Here is a 27,103-nt window from a genome sequence, read left to right as displayed (position 1 = left end):
TCAAAATATTAAAATGGAACTTGCATTTGACCCAGTGATCCCATTTCTGGGAATCTACCCTAAAAACTACGAAACACCAATCAGAAAGAATGTATGCACCCCTATATTCCTAGCAGAGTTATTTACAATTGCTAAGATTAGGAAACAGCCCAAGTGTCCATTTGTAGATAAATGGACAAAAAAAACTGTGGGACATTTACACCATGGAATACTGTAAAAAAGAGGGATCTCTTACCCTTTGGGACAGCATGGATGGACCTGGAAAATATTATGCTAAGTGAAATAAGCCAAACTGAGAAAGACAAATATCACACGACCTTACTTATTTGTGGAATCTAATCAACAAAATGAATTCACCAATAAAATAAGACCACAAGCAGGGAGGCATGGAACAGATTGACACACCTCGATGTGGGGATGGGGGGACTAGAAGAGATAAACCAAAGAATTTATGTACTTACTAGTATATGCATAGCCCATGGGCATGGGTGATAGGGTAGTGAAGACCTGGGGTGGGGGCTGGGTAGGGGCTGGGAGGATGAAGTATGGGGGGTGGGATGGGAGATATCTGTAATACTATCAGCAATAAGAAATATATATTTTTTAAAGTGCAAAACTTAAAAAAATGATAATGATAGGAGAAGTGTCTCCTTGGTTAAGTTTCATCCCTTTGTAGGAGACACTTCAAAACATATAGCTAAATAGAAAAAAGGCTCCAAAAGAGTATGTATCATATGAGCTCTCTTTGTTTTTAAGTTTCCATAGTTTCTAGCTCTGATTAAATGTGGACAAATACGAAAGATGGCGGCATAGGTAAACACCGGAAACTGCTGCCGCAAACAACCACTTCAAAAATACAACTAAAAGACGAACGGACATCATCCAAAACCACAGGAAAGCTGGCTGAGGAGAGACTCTTCAACTAGAAGGAAAGACAGCAGCGTCCTGAGGCTCAGAGGAGGCGCAGTGTGGAAAATTTAAAGGTGCAGAGGTGCGCTCGAAAAGCGGGCTGGTGGCTGAGGGCGCGGTTGTCATTTTCAATCAGGAGGGAGTCTCAGACTCTGAGCTCCAGATCCGGGCGAGTCTCTAGGGACTCAGACTCAGACGGGAGAAGCGGGATTGTCCGGCATCAGTTGGAACTTGAGGGCAGCTTTCTCTCCGAGGTTTGCAGCGGTTGCTGGGGTTCTGAGAAGCAGAGCCTCTGGGAACAGGACTGAGAGCAGCCATAACTGCTCCCTTCGCCCGCCCTGTTGATCCCGCCCCGCCCAAGCCCTGCGCAGAGCCATTTGCTGGATCGCCTCAGGCAAAGGCTAAATTAGCACCTCTCCAGAGGACAGAAGTTTTCCCACGGCAGACACAGCTGATTCTCACAGCCAGTCAACCTGGTGGTCAAATCCCTCTAGTATTAACTACAACAATCAAGGCTTAACTAGAACAAGACTGCGCAAAAAGACCACTAGGGGGTGCACCAAGAAGCATAAAAAATGCGGAGACAGAAAAACATGACAGAAATGGAGGATATAGAGCTAAAAAACGAAATTTTGAGGGCTTGCAATAATGTGCTAGAAGCTGCCAATAAACTTGATGAGAGCCTCACGAAATCTAATGAGACCCTCGATGCTATGATAAAGAACCAACTAGAAATTAAGCATACACGGACTGAAATAAAGAATATTATACAGACACCCAATAGCAGACCAGAGGAGCGCAAGAATCAAGTCAAAGATTTGAAATTCGAAGAAGCAAAAAACACCCAACCGGAAAAGCAAAATGAAAAAAGAATCTGAAAATATGAAGATAGTGTAAGGAGCCTCTGGGACAGCTTCAAGCATACAAACATCAGAATTATTGGGGTGCCAGAAGATGAGAGACAGCAAGATATTGAAAACCTCTTTAAAGAAATAATGACAGAAAACTTCCCCCACCTGGTGAAAGAAATGGACTTACAGGTCCAGGAAGCGCAGAGAACCCCAAAGAAAAGGAATCCAAAGAGGACCACACCAAGACACATCATAATTAAAATGCCAAGAGCAAAAGACAAAGAGAGAATCTTAAAAGCAGCAAGAGAAAGAGACTCAGTTACCTACAAGGGAATACCCATACGACTGTCAGCTGATTTCTCAACAGAAACTTTGCAGGCCAGAAGGGAGTGGCAAGAAATATTCAAAGTGATGAATAGCAAGAACCTACAACCAAGATTACTTTATCCAGCAAAGCTATCATTCAGAATTGAAGGTCAGATAAAGAGCTTCACAGATAAGGAAAAGCTAAAGGAGTTCATCACCACCAAACCAGTATTATATGAAATGCTGAAAGGTAACCTTTAAGAAGAGGAAGAAGAAGAAAAAGGTAAAGATACAAATAGTGAACAACAAACATGTATCTATCAACAAGTGAATCTAAGAATCAAGTGAATAAATAATCTGATGTACAGAATGAACTATGATTAAAATAGAATCAGGGACATAGAAAGGGAATGGACTGACTATTCTTGGGGGGAAAGGGGTGTGGGAGATGCGGGAAGAGATTGGACAAAAATCATGCACCTATGGATGAGGACAGTGGGTGGGGAGTGAAGGTGGAGGGTGGGGCAGGAACTGGGAGGAGGGGAGTTATGGGGGGGGGGAAAGAGGAACAAATGTAATAATCTGAACAATAAAGATTTAATTAAAAAAGTATTTAGCTGTAGAAAGGAATTAAGAACTGATATATGCTACAACCTGGATGAGTCTCAAAGCATTATAGTAACTGGAAGAAGCCAGTCAAAAAAGGCCACATGCCGTATATTCCATTGATATGAAATCCTCCAAATGAACAAATTCATAGAGACAGAAAGCAGATTAGTAGTTTGCAGGAACAATGGTGAGAGGATTGGGTAGTGACTACCAATAGGGTTTCTTTATAGGGTGATAAAAATGTTCTGGAATTAGATAGGGGTGATGTTGACACTATCTTGTGTATATATTAAATTACTAACCACCATGCACTATATACCTGAAATGGGTGAATTTTATGGTATGTGAATTAAATCTCAATTAAAAATAATAAAACAAAATAAACCAACTTTAAATTCCTAAAAAAAATAAAAAATAAAAAAATAATTGGAATGCAAAAAGGCATCAACAAAATCCATCAACTTGAGAACCTGGTGTTCCTCTTTTCTCCTGTTTGCAGTCATGGAGGGAAGTAAGCAGAGAGTGGGTGGGAGAGAAAAAAACAAGAGGGAAGAGATGAGGGAAAATAACTGAAATTCATTGCTTTCTGTGATTCTATGGAGGCATCTAATTACAGGATCGAAATTTTTTTCAGTGATGCAGACACAATTATCCTTCAACTCCCTGCAAAAGTCCTGAGTGTTGGTACTTGAATGCCTTACCTACCTGCTGTTAAAACATTTTAACTTCTAGGGTTGAAAGTCTTTTTAAAAGAAAGGGCTTATTAGGCTATTGCTAGGAAAAAAAAAAAAAGACTGGTCTTGGGGAATGGAGTCTAGACTCCCAGCAGCACAGCTAGTCTACACTAATAAAAGAGAAACATGGTAATTAGCGTACGACCGCTACCCTTTTCATTGGCTAATCAGTGATTATATGCAAATTAACTGTCAGCCAAGATGGCGGCCAGCAGCCAGGCAGCTGAGAACAGGATGCTTGGTTGCCCCAGCGATAGAGGAAACCAAGGTTCCCGCCTGCAGCTTCGGGGCTCTGAGCTCCTGAAGCAACAGCTCCAAAAGATACAATGTTTCAAGTAGAAGCTAAAAGATGGCAGTTAATCTGCATACTCAGGCTCCAAGCGGTAGAGCAAAGCCAAACAGCCCTGAAGCCGCAGAGCAGAGAGGCCTCCCTGCCCCGGGATCAGTGGAGCCAAGAGGCCTCCGGGCCCCGGGATCAGCAGAGCTGAGAGGCCTCCCGGCGGGGGATCAGCGGAGCTGCGAGGCCTCCCAGGCACAGGGATCAGCGGAGTGGTGAGGCCTCCCGGCCACCTGGATCAGCAGAGCCTGATGGAAGCCCTGTGTGTTTATGCACCCTGGGGGTTCAGAGGTCCTGTCCTAGGCAGAGGCCTATGGAGAAATTTTCGACTCTGAGAAGCAGCCTATGGGCTGGAAGACGGCTTCTCTGACCTCAGTGCTGGAGAAGACCATGAAGCAGAAAACTAAAGAAACCAATTTTAGCCCTGGCCGGTTTGGCTCACTGGATAGAGCTTCGGCCTGCGGACTGAAGGGTTCCAGGTTCGATTCCGGCCAAGGGCATGTGCCTTGGTTGCAGGCACATCCCCAGTGGGGGGTGTGCAGGAGGCAACTGATTGATGTTTCTCTCTCATCAATGTTTCTGACTCCCTGTCCCTCTCCCTTCCTCTCTTTAGAAGTCAATAAAATATATATTAAAAAAAAGAAAAGAAAAAAGAAACCGATTTTACATCATTTCCAAGGTGGAGAACAGTTGGCATGTAAGCCCCTGACCAGTGCCCAGCCTCTTCTCTGTCAGTCTATCTCACTCTTAGGTACCATGTTCTTTGTTCTGTCTTAACTGCAACTCATTTTTAAACTAGATTGCTTTTAAAAGAAGACTAAATAAAGTTTCCCTTAAGTTATTTAGGGGGTGCTGGGGCTGCTGGGGGCCTGATAGAAGACACAAGCATGCAACGGGGGGCCTGTACCCAGCAGCCCCAAGGCCCACCACCTTGGTGCTGGGGCTGCTGGGGGTATCAGAGACACAAACCCGCAGGCCCGGCACCCAGCAGACCCAAGGCCTTCGTGGCAGCACTAAGGAGCAGCAAGCCAAGCGGTAGGAAGCAGCAAGCAGATGGGCAGTAACAAGGGAGGGGTCCCGGACTGCAAGAGGGGACCCCACACCCATCCCCAGTGCATGAATTTCGTGCACCGGGCCTCTAGTATATTAATAAATTTGTATGCTCTTCTCCTCTTGATCTATATCAGTTTAATTTTAATATCCAGCCAGGAACTCAAAGAGGGTGGAGTCAAACTTTTTTCTCTCCCCAAGGCCTGGACCAGCTGAAAATACTCCAATTAGCCCATCATTAACTATCCAATCTGCTCTGCCTTACCTTTCCCCAAAAACACCCTCCTAAGGGCTGCTGGCTCCCCCGTCCCTTTGGCTTCTGCTTCCTGTCCCAAACCTGGTGTTCCTCATGTGGCCCTCCTTGTCATCACTCAGTCACCTTGATAAATTTAGACTCTGGCTCAGAACAAAGGGGGAAGCAGAAATGCTTTTCTCTTTACCATTGTTTCTCACCAGGAGTCCTTCTGTAGTGAATTCAGAGCTGGACATGCTAGCTGAAATTAACAAGATGACCATTTTAAAGTGCACGTTTTTAGACTAACTCTGAAGATAGCATCTCTCATTGAAGGGTCATTATTGGGAAGACCTTTTGAATTACTGCACCTCGTGAGTGATAGTTTCCTTTGATTTTGACAAATAGTAATATCTCAACCCTGGATTCAGGATTCATATTTCAAAACTCAGCAGCTTGCTTACCAGTGTTCTCCAGCTTAGAATATTGGGACTTACATTATCTGTTTTACTTGTGAAACTGCCAGGATTGTTTCAACACAATCATTACACACAAGGTACTGACATGTTCATGACACTAACATTTGACATGGAGTGGTTAATAATTGGAATGCGGTAAGAGGAACCAAGATGGCGGCATAAGTTAACGCTGGAGTTTGCTGCCTCAAACAACCATTTCAAAAATACAACTAAAAGACGGAACGGAGTTCCGGTCGCCGAGCAGAGACCGCCGGACCGCCGCAGTTGTCGCCACCTCTGGAGTTTCTGGCCCTTTTCTCTTCGCCTTAAATTCGGGTGTCTTTTATGAATAATCAAAAGCAGCAAAAGCCAACGCTATCAGGCCAGCGTTTTAAAACCAGAAAAAGAGATGAAAAAGAGAGGTTTGACCCTACTCAGTTTCAAGACTGTATTATTCAAGGCTTAAGTGAAACTGGTACTGATTTGGAAGCAGTAGCAAAGTTTCTTGATGCTTCTGGAGCAAAACTTGATTACCGCCGATATGCAGAAACACTCTTCGACATTCTGGTGGCCGGGGGAATGCTGGGTGGTACACTGGCAGATGACATGATGCGTACAGATGTCTGTGTGTTTGCAGCACAAGAAGACCTAGAGACCATGCAAGCATTTGCTCAGGTTTTTAACAAGTTAATCAGGCGCTACAAATACCTGGAGAAAGGTTTTGAAGATGAAGTGAAAAAGCTGCTGCTGTTCTTAAAGGGTTTTTCAGAGTCGGAGAGGAACAAGCTGGCTATGTTGACTGGTGTTCTTCTGGCTAATGGAACACTTAATGCATCCATTCTTAATAGCCTTTATAATGAGAATTTGGTTAAAGAAGGGGTTTCAGCAGCTTTTGCTGTAAAGCTCTTTAAATCATGGATAAATGAAAAAGACATCAATGCAGTAGCTTCAAGTCTTCGGAGAGTCAGCATGGATAACAGACTGATGGAACTTTTTCCTGCCAATAAACAAAGTGTTGAACACTTCACTAAGTATTTCACTGAGGCAGGCTTAAAAGAGCTTTCAGAATATGTTCGGAATCAGCAAACCATAGGAGCTCGTAAAGAACTCCAGAAAGAGCTTCAAGAACAGATGTCCCGTGGTGATCCATTTAAGGATATAATTTTGTATGTCAAGGAGGAGATGAAAAAAAACAACATCCCAGAACCAGTTGTTATTGGATTAATCTGGTCCAGTGTAATGAGCACCGTGGAATGGAACAAAAAAGAGGAGCTTGTAGCAGAGCAAGCCATCAAGCACTTGAAGCAATACAGCCCTCTCCTTGCTGCCTTTACTACTCAAGGTCAGTCTGAGCTGACTCTGTTACTGAAGATTCAGGAGTATTGCTATGATAACATTCATTTCATGAAAGCCTTCCAGAAAATAGTGGTGCTTTTTTACAAAGCTGAAGTCCTGAGTGAGGAACCCATTCTGAAGTGGTACAAAGATGCACATGTTGCAAAGGGGAAAAGTGTCTTCCTTGAACAAATGAAAAAGTTTGTGGAGTGGCTCAAAAATGCTGAAGAAGAATCTGAGTCTGAAGCTGAAGAAGGTGACTGAATTTTGAAACTACACCCTCAGTAAAGCAAACAGGAGTTGTAGATAAAATGTCATGTCTCATGTGTCCTGGTTCTCACATCTTCCTACCTCCCTATATCAAGCATGATATAAGGGCTTTCATGGCAAATTTTATTTTAACTGTTTCTATGGTTACTGGAAATGTTGGGTTTAGTTTCTAAAACCATGTTTTAAGTAGCTACAGGAGCTGTAGATTTGGATCTAATGTTGCATTAGTCTTTTCAGTTATCTTCTACCTCCTGTATTTTCTACTGTAATAATGTAATTTAAGGCCTTCCACAATGAACAGTTCACTTTTTTCCTGGGTTTTCTATATAAACAGTTTTCAAGATATGATTTGGTTAAAAATAATTTGTTATAAAAATTCTGTTTGCAAATTAAACTGTAAAAGTATCCAAAGTCTCAAAAAAAAAAAAAAAAAAAAAAAAAAAAAAAAAATAAAAGACGGAACGGACATCATCCAGAACTACAGGAAGGCTGGCTGAGTGGAAGTTCTACAACTAGGAGGAAAGAGAATAACATACCGAGACTCAGAGGAGGCGCAGTGCTGAAGTGAAATACTAAGGTGCAGAGTGCATGTGGAGCGGGCTGGTGGCAGAGTGCGCGGTTGTTCTTTGCAATCGGGAGGGAGTTTCAGACTCTGAGCTCCAGATCTGGGCGAGTCTCTAGGGACCCAGACTCAAACGGGAGAAGCGGGACTGTCTGGCTTTGGTTGCAAATCGAAGGCAGCTTTCTCTCTGAGGTTTGCAGCGGATGCTGAGAATCTGAGAGGCAGAGCCCCTGGGGACAGGACTGAGAGCAGCCATAACTGCTCGCTTCACCCGCCCTATAGATCCCTGGGGACCCGCCCTACCCAAGCCCTGCACAGAGGCATTTGCCGGATAGCCTTAGGCAAAGGCTAGATTAGCACTGCCCTAGAGATCCAGCACAGAAGCTCTCCCACTGCAGACACAGCTGACTCTCACAGCCAGTTAGCCTGGAGGGCAAATCACCCCCAGTATTGCCGACAGCAATCTAGGCTTAACTACAACAAGACTGTGCACAAAGACCACAAGGGGGTGCACCAAGAAAGCATAAAAAAATGCGGAGACAAAGAAACATGACAGAAATGGAGGATATAGAGCTAAAAAATGCACTTTTAAGGTCTTTCAATAATTTTCTAGAAACTGCCGATAAACTTGATGAGATCCTCAAGAAATCTAATGAGACCCTCCATGTTGTGATAAAGAACCAACTAGAAATTAAGCATACACTGACTGAAATAAAAAATATTATACAGACACCCAACAGCAGACCAGAGAAGCGCAAGAATCAAGTCAAAGATTTGAAATTCGAAGAAGCAAAAAACACCCAACCGGAAAAGCAAAATGAAAAAAGAATCCGAAAATACGAAGATAGTGTAAGGAGCCTCTGGGACAGCTTCAAGCATACAAACATCAGAATTATTGGGGTGCCAGAAGATGAGAGACAGCAAGATATTGAAAACCTATTTAAAGAAATAATGACAGAAAACTTCCCCCACCTGGTGAAAGAAATGGACTTACAGGTCCAGGAAGCGCAGAGAACCCCAAAGAAAAGGAATCCAAAGAGGACCACACCAAGACACATCATAATTAAAATGCCAAGAGCAAAAGACAAAGAGAGAATCTTAAAAGCAGCAAGAGAAAGAGACTCAGTTACCTACAAGGGAATACCCATACGACTGTCAGCTGATTTCTCAACAGAAACTTTGCAGGCCAGAAGGGAGTGGCAAGAAATATTCAAAGTGATGAATAGCAAGAACCTACAACCAAGATTACTTTATCCAGCAAAGCTATCATTCAGAATTGAAGGTCAGATAAAGAGCTTCACAGATAAGGAAAAGCTAAAGGAGTTCATCACCACCAAACCAGTATTATATGAAATGCTGAAAGGTATCCTTTAAGAAGAGGAAGAAGAATAAAAAGGTAAAGATACAAATAGTGAACAACAAACATGTATCTATCAACAAGTGAGTCTAAGAATCAAGTGAATAAATAATATGATGTACAGAATGAACTGGTGATTACAATGAATCAGGGACATAGAAAGGGAATGGACTGACTATTCTTGGGGAGGAAAGGGGAATGGGAGATGCGGGAAGAGACTGGACAAAAATCGTGCACTTATGGATGAGGATAGTGGGTGGGGAGTGAGGGTGGAGGGTGGGGAGGGAACTGGGAGGAGGGGAGTTATGGGGAAAAAAAGAGGAACAAATGTAATCTGAACAATAAAGATTTAATAAAATTAAAAAATAAATAAATAAATGTGGACAAATACACACACACACACACACACACACATGAATTATAATCAGTGAAAGGGAGATTTTAAACGCTTTTGGAAAATGAAGCAAATGCAAGTATGGTGATGGTTAAAGCTGAGTGGAGTAAAGTGCAGCCCATAATAATCTCAGGAATCGGGGGGAGCCAGTCTCTGGCAAAACCCCAGGGATGCTCTGGGCTTGGGGCCAATAGGCTTGAAGAATAAGAACAAGAAAAGGTGCAGAAAACCAGGAACAAACTGGAAGTCTGCCTAGGGAAACACAGCACCCGTCTCCCCACAGCCCTGTGTGCTATGGAAAATAGCCAGCATTTACTCCCAGGCCCCAAACTGGAGGGTTCTCCTAATGAGAAATTAAGCAAACTGCCCAGGGAGAATTCCTGCTTTAAGGGTGAGTGTCTCTACATAAACTCACCAGAAAGCCAGTCCCTAGTCCCTAGATGCAGTCTGTCTGCCTCACACCACTGCAGAGTCCCAGGCAGACACCCACTGAAGGAAGGCAGCAATTCACATCTCAGGCACTCAAATGATTAACCTGCTTATATTATTCTTTTTAAAGTTTTTATTTATTGGAGAGAGAGAGAGAGAGAGAGAGAGAGAGAGAGAGAGATAGGAGAGATCAATTTATTGTTCCACTTATTTATGCATTCATTGGTTGGTTTTTTATGTGCTCTGACAGAGGATCAAACCCACAATCTTGGCATATCAAGATGACACTCTACCCAACTGAGCTACCAGGCCAGGGCTGTTTATATTAGTCTGACATAAACAGGCTACAGGTTACACTGGGCGGGGGTGGGGGTGAGGTGGGGGTGGGGGTGGGGTGGGTGTGTGTGTCAAGTCTAATGTCAAAAGAACAAGAAATAGAGGTTTAACTCTAGATACAAAAGCAAGAATGTAACTAATAGAACTAAACCTAGTTTATCAAAATTGAGAGAAGGTTCTAAGGATAGTGCAAATGACCATCTTTCATATCAGAGATTCAAAAGAGATCACCTAAACGGATATATTAATATATCGATAATGAACAACATAAGCATCTTATTTAGAGTTCTGAGGGTTACCACCAAAAGGTCCTAAATAGAAATGGCTACGGAAGGTTACCCCTTTTCTACTTCCTGATTTTTTCACCATATATATGGCTTCAATACACATTTAAAAATAAAGGGAAGAAACTTAACCAAGGAGGTAAAAGACCCGTATTCAGAAAACTATAGGATGTTGAAGAAAGAAATAGAGAAAGATGCAAACAAGTGGAAGCATATGCCATGTTCATGGATTGGAAGAATTAACATCATTAAAATATCCATACTACCCAAAGCAATCTATAGATTTAACATAATTCCTATTAAAATACCAATGGCAAATTTCAATATCTAGAACAAATATTCCCAAAATTTATATGGAACCAAAAAATACCCCCAAATAGCCTCAGCAATCTTGAGGAAAAAAAGTTGATGGGAATCATAATACCCATACAAAGCTACTGTAACCAAAACAGCCTGTGCAGACTGTCAAACTACAGCGGGAAGACCGGGGAGGGTTGAGGGGCGGGGGGAGTGGGGGGAGCGCGGTAAGAGATCAACTGAAGGACTTGTATGCATGCATATAAGCATAACCGATGGACATAAGACACTGGGGGGTGGGGAGGGGAGGCCAGGGGATTGTCAAGGGCGGGAAAAAAGGAGACATATGTAAAAAAGAAAAAAAAAGAACATATGAACTATATTATAATTTAAGCTAAAAAAACAACAACAAAACCAAACAAAAAACAGCCTGGTATTGGTGCAAGAACAGGCATATAGATCAATGGAACAGAATAGAGAGCCCAGAATTCAACCCATGCCTTTATGGTCCATTAATATTTTTTAATTAAAAAAATATGTTTTCATTGATTTCAGAGAGAGGAAAAGAGAGGGAGAAAGAAATAGAAGCATCAATCATGAGAGATAATCATTGATTGGCTGTCTTTTGCACACCCCCTACTGGAGATTGAGCCCACAGCCCGGGCATGTGCCCTGACTGGGTATCAAATCATGATCTCCTGGTTCATAGGTCTACACTCAACCACTGAGCCACATTGGCTGAGCTATATGTGAAATACTTGTATAAAAATTATAAAAGTATCAAATGTCAGAGCGGGTGGTGGGACTAGATAAAGGAAGGTGAAGGGATTAGGTAACGAGGATATGCATAGCCCATGGACATAGGTAACAGGGTGGTGAGGGCTAGGGTTGTGTGGAGGTGAGCAAAGAGGAGGGAAATGGGGGACATCTGCAATAGTGTCAACAATAAAAAAGTAAAAAGTAAAGCATATGCAGAGATCTTTGTGCTTTTTAATTTCCCATATGTGTTTCAGAAACACACACACACACATATATAAATGTTGTCATAAGTGTTGAGATAAATTTAATGAGATGATTTTTCTCTATGAATATCTACAAACACAGAATTGACACCACTTGTTTTTAATATTTTCTGAGCAAATCAGCTTATTTCAATCAAAAGCTAGTGTTTGCTTTTGCTTTGATGCCTTAGTAGAACCTCAGGGTTTTTGTTTTCTGATTTTTGTTGTTGTTTGGCAAAGCATTTTCCTGGCTGCTTAGGACGACACAGTATTGTTTTGATTGCTAACACTCCTCTCTGTGGGGACAGCCATCATTGGGATCACTGGGCCTATGTACATAGGAAATTTTTACCGGCGTCACCCAAGTAACTGACTGAACAGAGTTAAAGCCTTAACATTTTTTGTTGTTAAAAGGAGACTTCAAAAGGGCATTTGAACACCCAACCATTTTGTAATCATCTTGAATTTCACTCCTCTCCTTTACTTACTGTATCTACTTCAATTTCTAGTATTTCCTCTCCAGATATAGTTGTAAAAGCTTTATTTATTTCCTCCACCACTCTGGCAAGCATACATTCCTTACCCTCTTTTTATCTGCTTTTATCTTCCCTTCATGTTGGTGCCTAATCTGAAGGTTCCCAGAAATATAGTTTTCAGAGAGGAAATGCAACTAAAATCCTATCAGCCAATTCCTCAACTGTTCCGAAGGGTCCACAGACATTAGCACATGGTTACCTTTTGAATTCATGTTCCCACATTTGTTCAAAGGCACCTGATCTGCTTTATCTGGAATCCCTAATGAATTTAGGAACAAGATTTTTCCTTTGTTGTCTCTTTCTTTACAAGATTACCTATTACCTCATTTCTTTCAGCAGGTCCTTAGTTTTATGCCTGCAACATGGGATCTCTGTAAAGTGGACATGGCCTCACCTGGAACTTGTTTGTGACATTTGCTCTGGAGTGAGAGCCAACTGTGGGCCCCAGCTCCAGGGGATTCCATGCTGGAAGCAAACTGTTATTGAACTCTTGGTACTGAGAGCCAGTGTAACACAATGCGTGTGCTGTTCCGTGAAGCCACCAGCCGCCGACCACTCAGCTGCACAACTGCTCACCTGAAGTGAGAGGAAGAGCGGAAACGGGAGATCCGCCATGATCCCCACCTACCTCAATCGTGGAGTCGTTCACATTTTCATATACAATGAAAAGTTGACTGCAGGGGAAAAGTTAGCTCTTGGTTTCTAGCAGATGAGAGATGAAAGATGGGGAAAATTTCTATTAATTTATATTAACCACAAACTGGGGGGCTTAGACAATAGAAATTTATTTTCTCACAGGCCTGGAGGCAAGAAGTCCAGGACCAAGGGGTCAGCAGGGTTAGTTTCTTCTGAGCCTCTCTCTTTGGGGCCTATGCGGCCACCTTCTCCTTGAACCTAAAGACCATGTGCCTTTATGAGGTCTCCTTTTCTTATAAGGACACCAATCTTATTGAATGAAGGCCCATCCTATGGCCTCATTTGAACTAACTACCACCTTAAAGGCCTTGTCTCCAAATACAAATACATTCTGAGGTACTAGGGGTTAGGACTTCAACACAATCCAGCCCATAACAGGGAACTTCCATGTTCTTTACATTTATATCCTTCTTAACCATGTTCTCTGTAGGCTTACTTTTATTTCTTATTTCATATAACTAGTACTAGAGGCCCAGTGCATGAAATTAGTGCACTCAGGGGGTCCATCAACCCAGCCTGCGCCCTCTCACAGTCCGGGATCCCTTGGGGGGATGTCCAACTGACGGCCTGCCCAGGGAGTGAGCCTAGGCCAGACGTGGGCAAACTACGGCCCGCGGGCCGGATCCGGCCCATTTGAAATGAATAAAACTAAAAAAAAAAAAAAAAAAAAAAAGACTGTACCCTTTTATGTAATGATGTTTACTTTGAATTTATATTAGTTCACACAAACACTCCATCCATGCTTTTGTTCTGGCCCTCCGGTCCAGTTTAAGAACCCATTGTGGCCCTCGAGTCAAAAAGTTTGCCCACCCCTGGCCTAGGCCATCAGTTGGACATCCTTAGTGCTGCCGTGGAGGTGGGAAAGGCTCCCGCTGCGCTCACCAGCCATGAGCCCGGCTTCTGGCTGAGCGGTGCTCCCCCTGTGGGAGCACACTTACCACCAGGGGGCAACTCCTGGGTTGAGCATCTACCCCCTGGTGGTCAGTGCGTGTCATAGCGACCGGTCATTCTGCCATTCGATTGATTTGCATATTAGCCTTTTATTATATAGGATACCACTTTTGCTTTTCCACTGCTTCAACATGTATTTATTGAGTTTCCCTAAAACTCCTGTCCACTGTGCTTGGTGCTGGAGGTCCCAGGCTGACTCCTGCCACTGTCCAAACATTGACATGTAAAAAAATTGTAACAGGCTAATAAGTACCCTAATGAAGGTTTGAGTAATATTGTGTGGGAGTTTAGAAGACCAACACACTCCTGCCTGGGAGCAAGTAAGTCTGAACAGAGAAGATGACAAGAAACAAACTCTTAAAATGATGGATATGAGTTCATCAGGAAAAGAAAACAGAGATAACATCATTCTAGAAAAGAGGAACAAAAAGTACAAAGTACAGAGCATGAAAACGTCTGGCACAGTCTGGTTGTGAGCTGTTGGCCGATGATAGGAGTGATCAGGAATGAAGCTAGATAATTAGGTAGGTGCCAGGCTAAGAAATTAGGACTACAGCCAGAGAAAGCTAATTGATATCTTAACAGATTAACTATTAAATTAATATAGTAAAATCTAGATTTATGAACACCTTCTATGTGCAGAACACTGTTATGTTATTTAGATATATCTTCAAATAATTTTGCTTTACCAACTAGACTCTTAGCTCAACAGGACCATTATTAATTATGTCCCATATGCCTCTATCCTTGTCATTATCTACACTAATAAAAGAGAAAGATGCAAATTGACCATACCTTTGTGGCGCCCACCAGCCAATCAGGAGTGAGTATGCAAATTAACCCAACAAAGACAGAGGGTTAATTTGCATATGCAGGCGCCGAGCGGCCGGGGACGGAGCAGGATGCTTGTGTCTCACCATGGCGAAGATGCAGACATTCCGCGCTGCCCCAGCTGCTCCGGGCCTCTGGGCAGCATGGGAAGGTGGAAAGACAGCTCTGGGCTGGAACGAAGGCAGAAAGGAGGCTCTGGCCAGAGCAAAGGCAGTGCTGGCAGCCAGGAGAGGGAAGGCCCATTCTTGCATGAATCTTCCTGCATTGAGCCTCTAGTGCAGGGGTGGGCAAACTTTTTGACTCGAGGGCCACAATGGGTTCTTAAACTGGACCGGAGGGCCGGAACAAAAGCATGGATGGAGTGTTTGTGTGAACTAATATAAATTCAAAGTAAACATCATTACATAAAAGGGTACGGTCTTTTTTTTTTTTAGTTTTATTTATTTCAAACGGGCCGGATCTGGCCCGCGGGCTGTAGTTTGCCCACGGCTGCTCTAGTGAGTGAATAAATGAGTGAATGAAAAGGAGTACTTTTCTTTCTAAGAAACTATTGTCTCAATGCCTATTATCTAGCCATGAAGACAAAGATACTTACATATTATGTATATATAAAACACTTTCCCTTGCATGTATATTAAGGGAAAGTGTTGTAAGGACTGGTAGATTTATGCCTGCTTAAAGAATTTTCATATCAAAACCTATTTAAAAATTGGACCATTCATGTCTTTATTTTCCAGATTGATGGGACTAGAATCCCTTTAAATGAACATGAAGTAAAATCCACTGATTCTTTTTTGTCAAACACCAAGCACTCTTTCTTCAGAAAGGTCCCATTTTATCTTTGAACTATTCAACAAAACAAAACTGTTCACCCTACAGTGACCTTGCCTCATGGGGATTTTCTCAGTATTTACATATATGGTGAGCACACTCAAACTTGTTATATTGCTCTCTAATAGTATCATATATGTCATTTCCTTTATAAAACCATTGAAAGTATCTGGAAAAGACACTATATGGTGCTGAATACTTTATGTATAATTAACTCATTTCATTGACAGTATATGGTGGTGAATACTTTATGTATAATTAACTCATTTCATTCCTATAATAATCTGTGAGACAGGTACCATTATTATCTTCACTTTAAAGATGTAAAAACTGAGGGGCAGAGAAGTCAAGCAACTTGCCTGAAGAGCCATGACTTGGAAGTGACAGGTGAGATTCAAACTGAATCTGGGTTTAGAATCTGAGGTTTTGATCACTGTTACACTACTTAAGAAGGTTTCATAAGTATTAGTTATTTTATTTTATTTAAAAAATATTTTTATTGATTTCAGAGAGGAAGGGGGAGGGAGAGAGAGATAGAAACATCAATGATGAGAAAGAATCATTGATTGGCTGCTTCCTGCATGCCCCCTACTGGGGATCAAGCCCACAACCCAGGCATGTGCCCTTGACCAGAATCAAACCCGGAACCCTTCAGTCCACAGGCCAATGCTCTATCCACTGAGCCAAACCAGCTAGGGCATAAGTATTAGTTTATTAATCAACACATCATCTGAGCCCATGGACTACTAATGGACTGCATTCCTCACTTAATTTATTCAGCTACTGGATAAGAAGGCAGCAGAGTGTCTGACTCTCACCACAGTGCCTGGCAATGTGGTCCCCCAGCCCTCGCCCCTCAGCCCTGCCCCTCCAGCACAGCTGTGCGAGGTCAATAGATCTGTGTGTATGGCAGGGGAGGGAAGAGAACAGACAATGTCCCACTTTCTTCTCCCTGTGCACCAGCAGATACATTGCCAAAAACCTTCCTCTTTTATAAATATGGCTCAAAGAGAATATGAATTGAGAATGATGGCTATCACTATGCTGTCCACCTGAAACTAATCTATAATAATAAAAGCATAATATGCTAATTAAATGGATAGCCAAATGACCTTCTGGACATCATTCTGGATGTCCTTCCGGACAAAGCTGCCATGATGGGGGCAGAGGCAGAGGTGGTTAGTGGCGATCAGGCAGGCAGGAGAGTGGTTAGGGGCAATCGGGCAGGCAGGTGAGCGGTTAGGTGCGATCAGGCAGGCAGAGGTGGTTAGGGGCGATCAGGCAGGCAGGCAAGCGGTTAGGGGTGATCAGGCAGGCAGGTAAGTGGTTAGGGCCAATCAGGCAGGCAGGCGAGCGGTTAGGAGCCAGCAGTCCCAGATTGCAAGAGGGTGCAGGCTGGGCTGAGGGATCCTCCCCTGCACGAATTTTGTACACCAGGCCTTTAGTATAAAATAATATTGAATGTCAACTGAACTGAAAATTTTTTAAAAAAGAAAAAAAATGGTATTATAATTAAGTTTTAATTTCTTCTAAAACCACGAAGGATAAATATAGTTAATAATAGCTATCATTTATTGCACCCTTGATATATGGCAGGTACGGAGCCAAGTACTTTATTGCATTGTCTTATCTAATCTCCCCAACAGCCCTGAGCAGAAGGAACTCTCCACTCACTTAAAGACAGGAAAGTGAGGCTCAGAGGCTGTGCAGGCAGAGCCTCCTTCCCACCACCCCCTCTGGCCCCTCCACTCCCGCCCTCCCACTCGGCTCCTGTCAGTTTCTCTCGCTTTCCTTAGAAATCAAAGTATAAGTAACACAGTGAAACACAACACTTTTGTTTCATTGTTAATTTTGTTTAGAATAAAATAGCATTGAGGTTATATATAGGGTGTCCCAAAAAATGTATACACATACCTTGAATAATTACAAAGGCTGTGTTTATTAAAATACATTTCATTTTCAAAATTCAGTTATCAGTTGCTAAAGTGTGTATACATTTTTTGGGACACCCTGCATTTTCTTTTAAATCCTTATCTCCTAGACATGTACAATAAAGTATTTACAGTGGAACTGTAAGATAGCAGCTGCCTTAGAATGCCCCATGTAAAAATGAAGGTCAAGATAAAACAAAAACAAACAACTAATAAAAGGACATATTTTTACAGTACAGCTTTGTCCTCAGATCCAGATGGGGACATTTGTAGCACCGGGAGGAGCTAGCTCTCTGTGTCCTCATTCACTGCCTGGTGGGAATGCCACCAGATCCTGGTGAAATTCAGATCAAAGCAAGAGCTTCTGGGGTAAAGATTCTTCTGGAGCATCAGATGTTATCAGCAAAGCCTTCTGTGGCTCTGATACAGCTGAAATCAGAAAAGTTCTTGACTCCTCCACCCCCCTGTCATATTTAATTTAGACTCCTGCCGGCGATTCAAATTTAATTTGCCAAAAGTGATTTGCATGACATCCTCCGTAGGAGAACATGCATTTCATAAAGTAAGTTGCCCAACTTAGTCTATGCTTTGACGGGACCCATGACACAGAAGGGAGCCCTTTCTCCAGTCCCTCCTGCTTACGTCTGTGTGTGGAGGTGACTTGAGAAGGTCACAGGGATGATGACTCTACAGGGAACATGCTCTACTATTAGTGTTGTGCTGTAAACATAGTAAAAACGCTGTTCCTAAACATGGTTGAAAAAATTTTAAATGCCTTAAAACTTCCTGTAAGTGTTAAGTAGAATAATGGGCTGCTTAAGAGTGTATGGATGCTCTTTTTGGGGAAAAAATGGACTTTTAAATACTATCTAATTAGGCTCTACTGTAGAATAAAGATTCTTTAAGTGACTGGTTGTTTCTTCGGTAAGAAAGGTGGCAAGTTGACGTTGCAGAATAAAAATATCCGTAGCTGGTATTGAATGTGCTGATGCAGAATTCTGCTGAGGGGGAGGTCCACTTCCGGAGTGTTGTTTTAATACAGCAGGATTACTTAAGGCCATTGCAATTAGAAAGGGTGCAGGAAGCAGTAATCACTGGAAAGTGCTGAAATCGGCCCTACTTAGAGTAACTCCTACTCAGCGAATAACGAGAGTGACACACTGGTCATGCAGCAGCATGATTGCACAGGGACCATCTTTATTATTTCCCCCCACAGGAGTAATGAAATGGGAGTTCTGGACACTGTGCTGCAACTATGAACAAGGATGAAAATTCTCTGTAAAGGGACATGTATATCTAAATGTGAGCTTCTCTACAGGGCAACCTTATCTCATTCTTCCTTTTATCCTTCCTCCCTTCCCCCGCACACAACACACAAATCCCATCTGGAGAACAAATGTACCTGTTTCTCGGAGGTGTACATCATAGAGTGGACTCTCATGGAGCCCTGGGCACAGCCACTGTTTTATTCAGGCACCGGAAGGAGGAGTAACTTAAAAGGGATAAATTTAAGTTGGCACAATATATACACATATATGAATACATGTTATATATATAAATACTAGAGGCTCGGTGAATGAAATTCGTGCATGGGGGGGCCCTCAGACTGGCCTGCACCCTCTCGCAGTCCAGGAAACCTTGCCCCTTCCCACACACCTGCTCTCTGCTCCTTAGAGCTGCCACGGAAGCGGGAGAGGCTCCTGCCACCACCACTGCACCTGCCAGCCGTGAGCCTGGCTTCTGGCTGAGCAGCACTCCCCCTGTGGGAACACACTGCCCACCAGCGGGCAGCTCCTGTGTTGAGTGTCTGCCCCCTAGTGGTCAGTATGCATCATAGCGACCGGTCTTTCTGGTCATTCTGCCATAATAGTCACTTAGGCTTGTATTATATAGATACCTAATCATAATTATGTATATAATGCATGCATATATTTATGTATGTACATAATTATATATAACCTAGATGTTTAAATATATATTGGTTATATATACTTAACCAATATATATTTAATAATAGCATATGCTGTCTGTTTTGTACTATGTGTGACAGAACAAATCGTAAGTATTGGTATTTTAAAATAATCTATCCTATCTAATAAAAGAGAAACATGGTAATTAGCCATACGACCGCTACCCTTCCCATTGGCTAATCACTGAGATATGCAAATTAACTGCCAACCAAGATGGCGGCCGGCAGCCAGGCAGCTGACGCGAACAAGGAGGCTTGCTTGCTCCAGTGACAGAGGAAGCCAGGTTCCCTGCCTGCCTTGCCGGCCTCTCAGCTGCTCTCTAAGAAACATTGTAACAAATATAGAAGCTAAACAAAACCCCAGAAACCTGCTTTAGTCAGCCAGGATTCAGGCAGCAGGACCACAACATTGTTTCAAATACAGAAGGTAAACAAAGGCCAGAAACCTGCTTTCAGCAGCAGAGGCCTCAGAGCTAAAGCTGGCCCAGAATAAAATTAAAAAAAAAGAAAAAGAAGGAGTGGTTGGGAGCTTCAGTCAGCCTGAAAGCAGCCCTCAGCCCCTCACCCAGACTGGTCAGGCACCCCAGTGGGGTCCCCCACCCTGAAGGGTGTGTGACCAGCTGCAAACAGCCATCATCCCCTCACCCAGGCTGGCCAGGCACTCCAGTGGGGACCCCCACCCTGATCCAGGACACCCTTCAGGGCAAACCAGCTGGCCCCCACCCGTGCACCAGGCCTCTATCCTAGATAGTAAAAGGGTAATATGCCTCCCAGCACCGGGATCAGTGGAGCAGCAAGGCCTCCCGGCACCAGGATCAGTGTGACAGGGGGCAGCGCCCAAACTTCCTGATCGCCCTGCGGCTCTGTGTGTGACAGGGTGCGGGGCCACAACCTCCCTATCCGCCCTGCTCTGTTCGTGACAGGGGAAGGCGCCCCAACCCCCTGATCAGCCCTGCTCTGTGCCTGATAGGGGGGAGCTCCCCAACCCCCTGATCGCCCTGTGGCTCTGTGTGTGACAGGGTGCGGCGCCCCAACCCCATGATCGGCCCTGCTCTGTGTGTGACAGGGGGTGGCACCGCAACCCCCCAATCAGCCCTACCCTGAGCGTGACTAGGGGTGGCATCGCAACCTCCCGATCCGCCCTGCTCTGTGCATGACAGTTGGCGGCGCCCCAACTCCCCAATTGGCCCTTCTCTGAGCCCGACCAGGAGCTGCACCTAGGGATTGGGCCTGCCCTCTGCCACCCGGGAGCAGGCCTAAGCCAGCAGGTCATTATCTCCCAAGGGATTCCAGACTGAGAGAGGGCACAGGCCGGGCTGAGGGACTCCCTCTCCTCCCCCCCGAGTGCACAAAGTTTTGTGCACCGAGCCTGTAGTATATATATAAAAGCCTAAGCCACCCTTATGACAAAATGACTGGAATGACCAGAATTACTGGAATGACTGGTCACTATGACATGCACTGACCGCCAGGGAGCAGGTGCTCAACACAAGAACTGCCCCCAGCCTGCAGGCCCCAATTGCCGATGGGGCCTGCTGGCCAACCTCCCAGTCCATCCCCTTGGCCAGCAGGCACTGATCGGTTGATCATAGCTGGGCCCCAGGCTGGGATGGGGTACCTGGGTGGGTGGGTGGCGGCGGACGCAGGCAGCAAGGGAAGGAGGAGGTGGGGAGGCGGAGAGGCGGGGAGGAGGGGAACTGTGCAGTGGCGGTGCATGGAGGTGGTGGAAGGAGGAGGCAGAAAGGCAGGGAGGCGGGGAGGCGGGGAGGTGGGGAGGCAGGGAGGCGGGGAACCTGATTGGCCCTGATTGCTGGCCAGGCCTAGAGACCCCACTCATGCATGAATTTTGTGCACCAGGCCTCTAGTAGGTGTATAAAGACAAGATACAGATAAAGAAAATACAAGTACTGATAGTAACACTGTCTAATACCTGTGGAATATGTGGTGGAGTTGAGAACTACTTTGTATTTGTTCATTTCTCATTTTGACATTTTCAGAATTATTATTATTTACTTTTGAATATGTTTTTATTGATTTCTTAGAAAGAAGGGATAGAGAGATAGAAACATCAATGATGAGCTCTAGCTTGTTTTTCTCAGTGGATAGAGCATTGGCCTGTGGACTGAAGGTCCCAGGTTCGATTCTGGCTCCTCCCTGCCCAGGCCCTGGTCAGGGCACAGACAGGAGGCAGTCAATTGATGTGTTTCTCTCACATGAATATTTCATTCTGTCTTTCTCTCTCTCTTGCACTGTCTTTAAAAATCAATGGAAAAATATTCTCGGGTGAGGATTAATAAAAAAGAAAGAAACATCAATAATGAGAGAGAAACATCGATAAACTCCCTCCTGCATGCTCCCGACTGGGGATCGAGCCCAAAACCCCAGCATGGGCCCTGACCAGGAACCAAACTGGTGACCTCTTGGTTCATGGGTCTCATGGGTCAATGCTCAACCACTGAGCCACACAGGCTGGGCTCAGAATTATTTTTAAAACAAAGTTCATAAGATTCTCCTTCCCTAATCATGTCTTGCTGTGAAACCTGAAATGACCTAAGATATGTGATTTTTTCCATTTTATTTCATTAAAAATAATTTAACTGGGTGGGTGGAGGTGGAAGAGGACATAGAGGGGATAAATGGAGATGGAAAAAAATAAAATTTAAAAAATAAAATAAATATAATTTAACTGATATCTTCAAAAAATGGTGTTGGAAAAACTGGCTATCCACAGGATAAGAATAAAACTGGACCCCTATGTTATACTATTCCCAAAATTATCTTGAAATGTGTTAAAGACTTAAATGTAACACTTGAAACCATAAACATTCTAGAAGAAAACATAGGAAAGAAGCTTGACATAGCTCTTGACAATGATTTTATGGATATGACACCAAAAGTACAAGCAACAAAAGCAAAAATCAACAAGTGTTACTACAACAAACTACAAAGATTCTGCACAGCCAAAGAAATGATCAACAAGATGAAAAAACAACCTGCAGAATGGGAGAAAATATTTGCAAATCATGCGTCTGATAAAGGGTTGATATCCAAAATATATAAGAACTCATGAAACTCAATAGAAAAAGAACACATAATCTCATTTTAAAATGAGCAAAGGACCTGAATAGACATTTTCCCAAAAAAGATATACACTTAAATGGTCAACACGTATGTGAAAAGGTACTCAACATCACTCACCATCAGGAAAATGCATATTCAAACCACAATGAGATATCATCTCACATCCATTTGAATGGCTATTATGAAAAAGACAAAATATAAATGCTGACAAGGACTGAGGGAAAGGGATCCCTTACGCACTGTTGGTGGGAATGTAAGTTAGTGCAGCCACCGTAGAAAACAGTATGGTGATTCCCTCAAAAAATTAAAAATTGACCTACCATATAATCCAGTAATCCCACTTGGGTATATATCTGAAAAAATAAAATCACTATCTCAAAGAGATAGCTGCACCTTTATGTTCATTGCAGCATCATTTATTACAATAGTCAAGACATAAAAATAAGCTATATGTCTGTCCATCAATGGATAAATGAATAAAGAAACTGTGAGACATATATCTATGTCTATGTCTATGTCTATGTCTATGTCTATGTCTATACTATATCTATATATTTATTTTATTCAGCCACAAAACAATCTTGCCATTTGAGACAACGTTCATTGTGCTAAGTGAAATAAGTCAGACAGAGAAAGACAAATAGCATATGATCTCTCTTATATATGGAGTCTTAAAACAAACAAAAAACCTCATAGAAACAGAGCAAGGATTGGTGGCTGACAGTGACAAGGGTGTGGGGGAAATGGGTGAAAGTTGGCAAGGGGTACAAACTTCCAGGTACAAGATAAGTAAGTCCTTGGCATTCTAATGTATAGCATGGGGATTATTGTTAACAATACTGTAATGTATATTTGAAAGTTTCTATGAGAGCAGATCTTAAAAGTTCTCACCACACACACACACACACACACACACACACACTAAAGGTAACTATGTGAGGTAATAGACATATCAACTAACCTTATTGTGGTAATCATTTTGCAATATATACATATATAAAATCACCATGTGGTGCACCCTAAATTTACACAGTTATATGTTAATTATATTTCAATAAAGCTGGGGGGAAAACTTCTGTTCAGAGAAGGGAACAATAAATGGAGTGAAAAGGCAATGTATGGAATGGGAGAAAATATTTGCAAACCATATATTTGATAACAGGTGAATATCCACAATATATTAAAAACTCCTACAACTCAACACTAACAATTAAATAACCCAATTAAACACGGGCAAAAGTCTTGAATAGGTCTTTCTGCAGGGAAGATAAATGGCCAACAAGCATATGAAGATGTGCTCAAATTCACTAATTATCAGAAAATGTAAATCAAAACCACAATGAGCTATCACTTCAGGTTCTTTTGATAATATGACCACTATCAAAATAACCTGAAAATAACAAGTGCTAGCTAACTACGGAGAAATTGGAACTCCTGTGCACTGCTGATGGAGAATGTAAAATGGTGCAGAAAACAGTGGAGAGATTCCTCAAAATATTAAAAATAGAATTGCCATATAACCTAGCATTCCCACTTTTGAGTTAGATATATATCCAAAAGGATCAGAAGCAGAATCTCACAGAGATATGTCCACTCCCACTATTCACAGTAGCCAAGTGATAAAGCAACCAAATGTCCATTATAGATGACTGGATCAACAAAACGTGGTCTATACATACAGTGGAATATGATCCAGCCTTTACAAAGCAGAAGACCCTGTTTATGCTCAACATGGATGTCGTCTTGAGGATATGATACTAAGTGAAATAAACCAGTCACAAACAAATACGTTGTGATTTCACTTCCATGAGTTAATTGAAGTAGTCATAGAAACAAAAGATGCAATGTGGCTCCTAGGGGCTAGGTGGGGAGGGAATGGGGGTTGTTTATTGGGTATAGAGTTTCAGTTTTATAAGAAAAAAGTTCTAGAGATCTGTTGCATAACAATGTGGATATAGTTAATATTACAGTGGTAAATTTAATACTACATTTTGATGGTAAATTTAATATTGTATGTGTTTTACCCCACAAAAAATAGGTTAACTGAATACATAGCATTATTAAATAGGGTTAAAGGAACAAAAATAGCTAAGTTTTATGGCAAATAATAGGCAAATATTGATTAGCATTAAAACACGAAAAAAAAAATCCAACAAGTATAGCAGTGGTTACAGTGCTCTCAAATTGAGAATAAACTATCCAAATTAGACAATGTTCAAGGTACCTCTGTATGATGAAATGCCATCTGTAAAGAACTATTTTCTTCTCTACTCTTGGTGATGCCATATTTCACTTCTGGCCATCAAATGTGGGGGGGTTCTCCCCACTGACCAATTTTCTTCTGGCACTATCTGACTGGAGTGGGTGCAGACCCTACAAATGAAGGGCTCTGCCTCACAAGACTGCCCCCATCCCCAACTTCAGATGCCAATGGCAAGTTCAGGTTGTCACCTGTGCTTCCGACTAATTGTGTATAAATTGGAGGACCAAATGACACTCTCCTTGGGTTTGACAATTTGTTAGAATGACTCACAGAACTGAGGGAAAGTTTACTTATTAGATTATCAGTATATATAATCCTATATAATAATCAAATCCTATATAATAATCCTATATAATAATCAAATCCTATATAATAATCCTATATAATAAAGAGGTAATATGCAAATTGACCATCACTCCAACACCAGATGACCACCCCTATGTGGACACAAGATGGCCGCCTACAGGCAGTTAGGAGGAACCAGGAGGCCAACCTGGAGGCTCTCTGAACATCATACTTTAGAGATTTTCATGGAGGCTTCATTGGGCAAGACTCATTACATTAAAGACCATGGTGATCAACTCAACCTCCAGTCCCTCTCTCCTCCCTGAGAAGGTCAGAATGTGGGGCTGAAAGTGTCTCTGTTCTAATCAGGTGGTAGATCTACCATGAGACCCCTCCCCCATCATCTTATTAGCATACAAAAACACTAAGCAATGGTGATTTCAAGGGCTTTAGGAGCTGTGTGCTAGGAAAAAAGGTTGCACAGAGACCAAATATATATATTTATTATTATATCACAAACTCAATTTTAAGAGCATTTTGAGAAAAGATGTGTGTGTGTGTGAGTGTGAAAGAGAGGAGGGGCAAGAAGGGAACAGATGAGAAAATGAAAGGAGAGAAGAGTTGAGGAGCGTGGAAGAAAGCAAAGGCAGGCATCAATCAGCAAAATGGTGTTGGATATTAACAGTGGGTCTTTGTATTTTTCGAGATTTTATCACAGGCATGTAATTTGACAGCCAGAACAGAAAGGCTTTTAAATTAAGAATTACACCAGGTTAACTCTTTAGGGAAGGAAACCCTGGATGGAAAGTCTGAAAACTAAATGCATAAGTTGATAGAAAATGGAAAGCTATTTTTTTTTCTTCTTTAAAGAGCTGGCTGGTGCCTTAGAGTGAACAGATTAACTTAAATGTGGATGCAGTGGGAGTACAGAAGTCACTTGGTAAAAAGGTTTGGTAAGGCATTAAAGATCATGAATCATTAAGAAATTATCTTTTTTTTTTTTTTGAGGAAATCTCAGTCTTTAATGGTGGCAGGGCCTCCCAAGCCCAGTGCTAGAGCTCAGATCTTGCAGAAAGCAGCAATGTCTATGCTCTGCAAACTTGGTGATCTCCTCTTCCAGCAGGTCCGTTCCCACCTTGTCCTCCAGGACACACTGGATCTGGAGCCTGTGGATGCCGTAGCCTACAGGCACCAGCTTGGAGCAGCCCAAGGTCAGCCCATCCAGCTGGACAGAGCACACGCAGGCCTCCAGCTGGGCCATGTCTGTCTCTTCGTCCCAGGGCTCAACATCCAGGAGGATGTAGGACTTGGCCACCAGCGCCAGCTTCTTGGCCTTCTTCTCCGTGTGCTGCTGCAGCCGCTCCTCCCGCAGCTTGATGGCCTCCTTGTCATCCTCCTCATCACGGCCAAACACGTCAATATCATCCTCCTCATCATCCTCTGCCGCGGTGGCCACCTATCTAGTGGGGCTCCACTTGGCTCATGGGAGACGGGCTGGGTCTGCGGGCCTATGGCCCGGTGGGCAGGTGAGCTCTTCTCCAGCACTCAGTCAGCCTCAGCGTGGCGACGGCCTGCCGCAGGTCCTGCACCAGCCTCGCAGGCTCTGGTCTCCGCTGCCGGGCTGGAGGTCCGGATGATGAGCTCACTGTGGTCTCCGCTGGGCCCGCTGGAGGCTCCAGGGCCTGAACTCTGGCACGAGGAGCCAGTCACAGGCCCGTTCATCTGCTCATAGACTTTCCTTCCTGCCTCATGGTATTCAAACTTGTCGAACCAGATCTCATGCTCTAGGAAGTCTGTGGCCATTTTCCTGACGCCAGCCAAGGACGCGGCCACCAAAGACGAGAGCTCAGCGGTTCCGGAGTTAAGAAATTATCTTATCAGAGGCATAGTGCCCTGATGAGTCCTCTCCAAGGTTCCCCTTTTAAAAAATATATTTTTTGTTATAAAATAAGAAATCGGTAAAGAAAACCATAAAAAT

At 43.0% G+C, this 27,103-nt stretch overlaps 2 protein-coding genes and 1 pseudogene across 3 annotated transcripts in view; 1 reads left to right on the top strand and 2 right to left on the bottom strand.

Annotated features, from left to right (window-relative positions):
* SPATA13 (spermatogenesis associated 13) overlaps positions 1 to 27,103 on the bottom strand; it is a 357,606-nt gene that overhangs the window by 212,394 nt on the left and 118,109 nt on the right. The gene's annotated exons all lie outside the window — the stretch shown is intronic.
* On the top strand, positions 5,739 to 7,149 carry LOC139006795 (eIF5-mimic protein 2-like). Of its 2 annotated transcripts, XM_070409462.1 has the most exons (2): positions 5,905 to 6,072; positions 6,141 to 7,149. In XM_070409462.1, the coding sequence occupies exons 1-2, from the start codon at positions 5,995 to 5,997 to the stop codon at positions 7,083 to 7,085; spliced, it is 1,023 nt and encodes a 340-aa protein (XP_070265563.1). In that variant the 5' UTR covers positions 5,905 to 5,994; the 3' UTR covers positions 7,086 to 7,149. The 2 variants fall into 2 exon arrangements, with proteins under 2 accessions (XP_070265562.1, XP_070265563.1); XM_070409461.1 differs by having other exon boundaries at positions 5,739 to 7,149.
* LOC139005239 (elongation factor 1-delta-like) lies at positions 26,185 to 26,928 on the bottom strand (annotated as a pseudogene).

This window comes from Myotis yumanensis, unplaced genomic scaffold (assembly GCF_028538775.1).
Source record: "Myotis yumanensis isolate MYYU_CA2020_CCGP unplaced genomic scaffold, mMyoYum1.0.hap1 SCAF_3, whole genome shotgun sequence".
Classification (NCBI taxonomy): Eukaryota; Metazoa; Chordata; class Mammalia; order Chiroptera; family Vespertilionidae; genus Myotis; species Myotis yumanensis.
Note: the sequence above shows the minus strand (reverse complement) of the source record. Positions and strands in the feature narration are given on the sequence as shown.

Bases quoted from the DNA above. Each gene is read 5' to 3' on its own strand.
- LOC139006795 (XM_070409461.1), top strand. From the start codon at position 5,832: ATGAATAATCAAAAGCAGCAAAAGCCAACGCTATCAGGCCAGCGTTTT.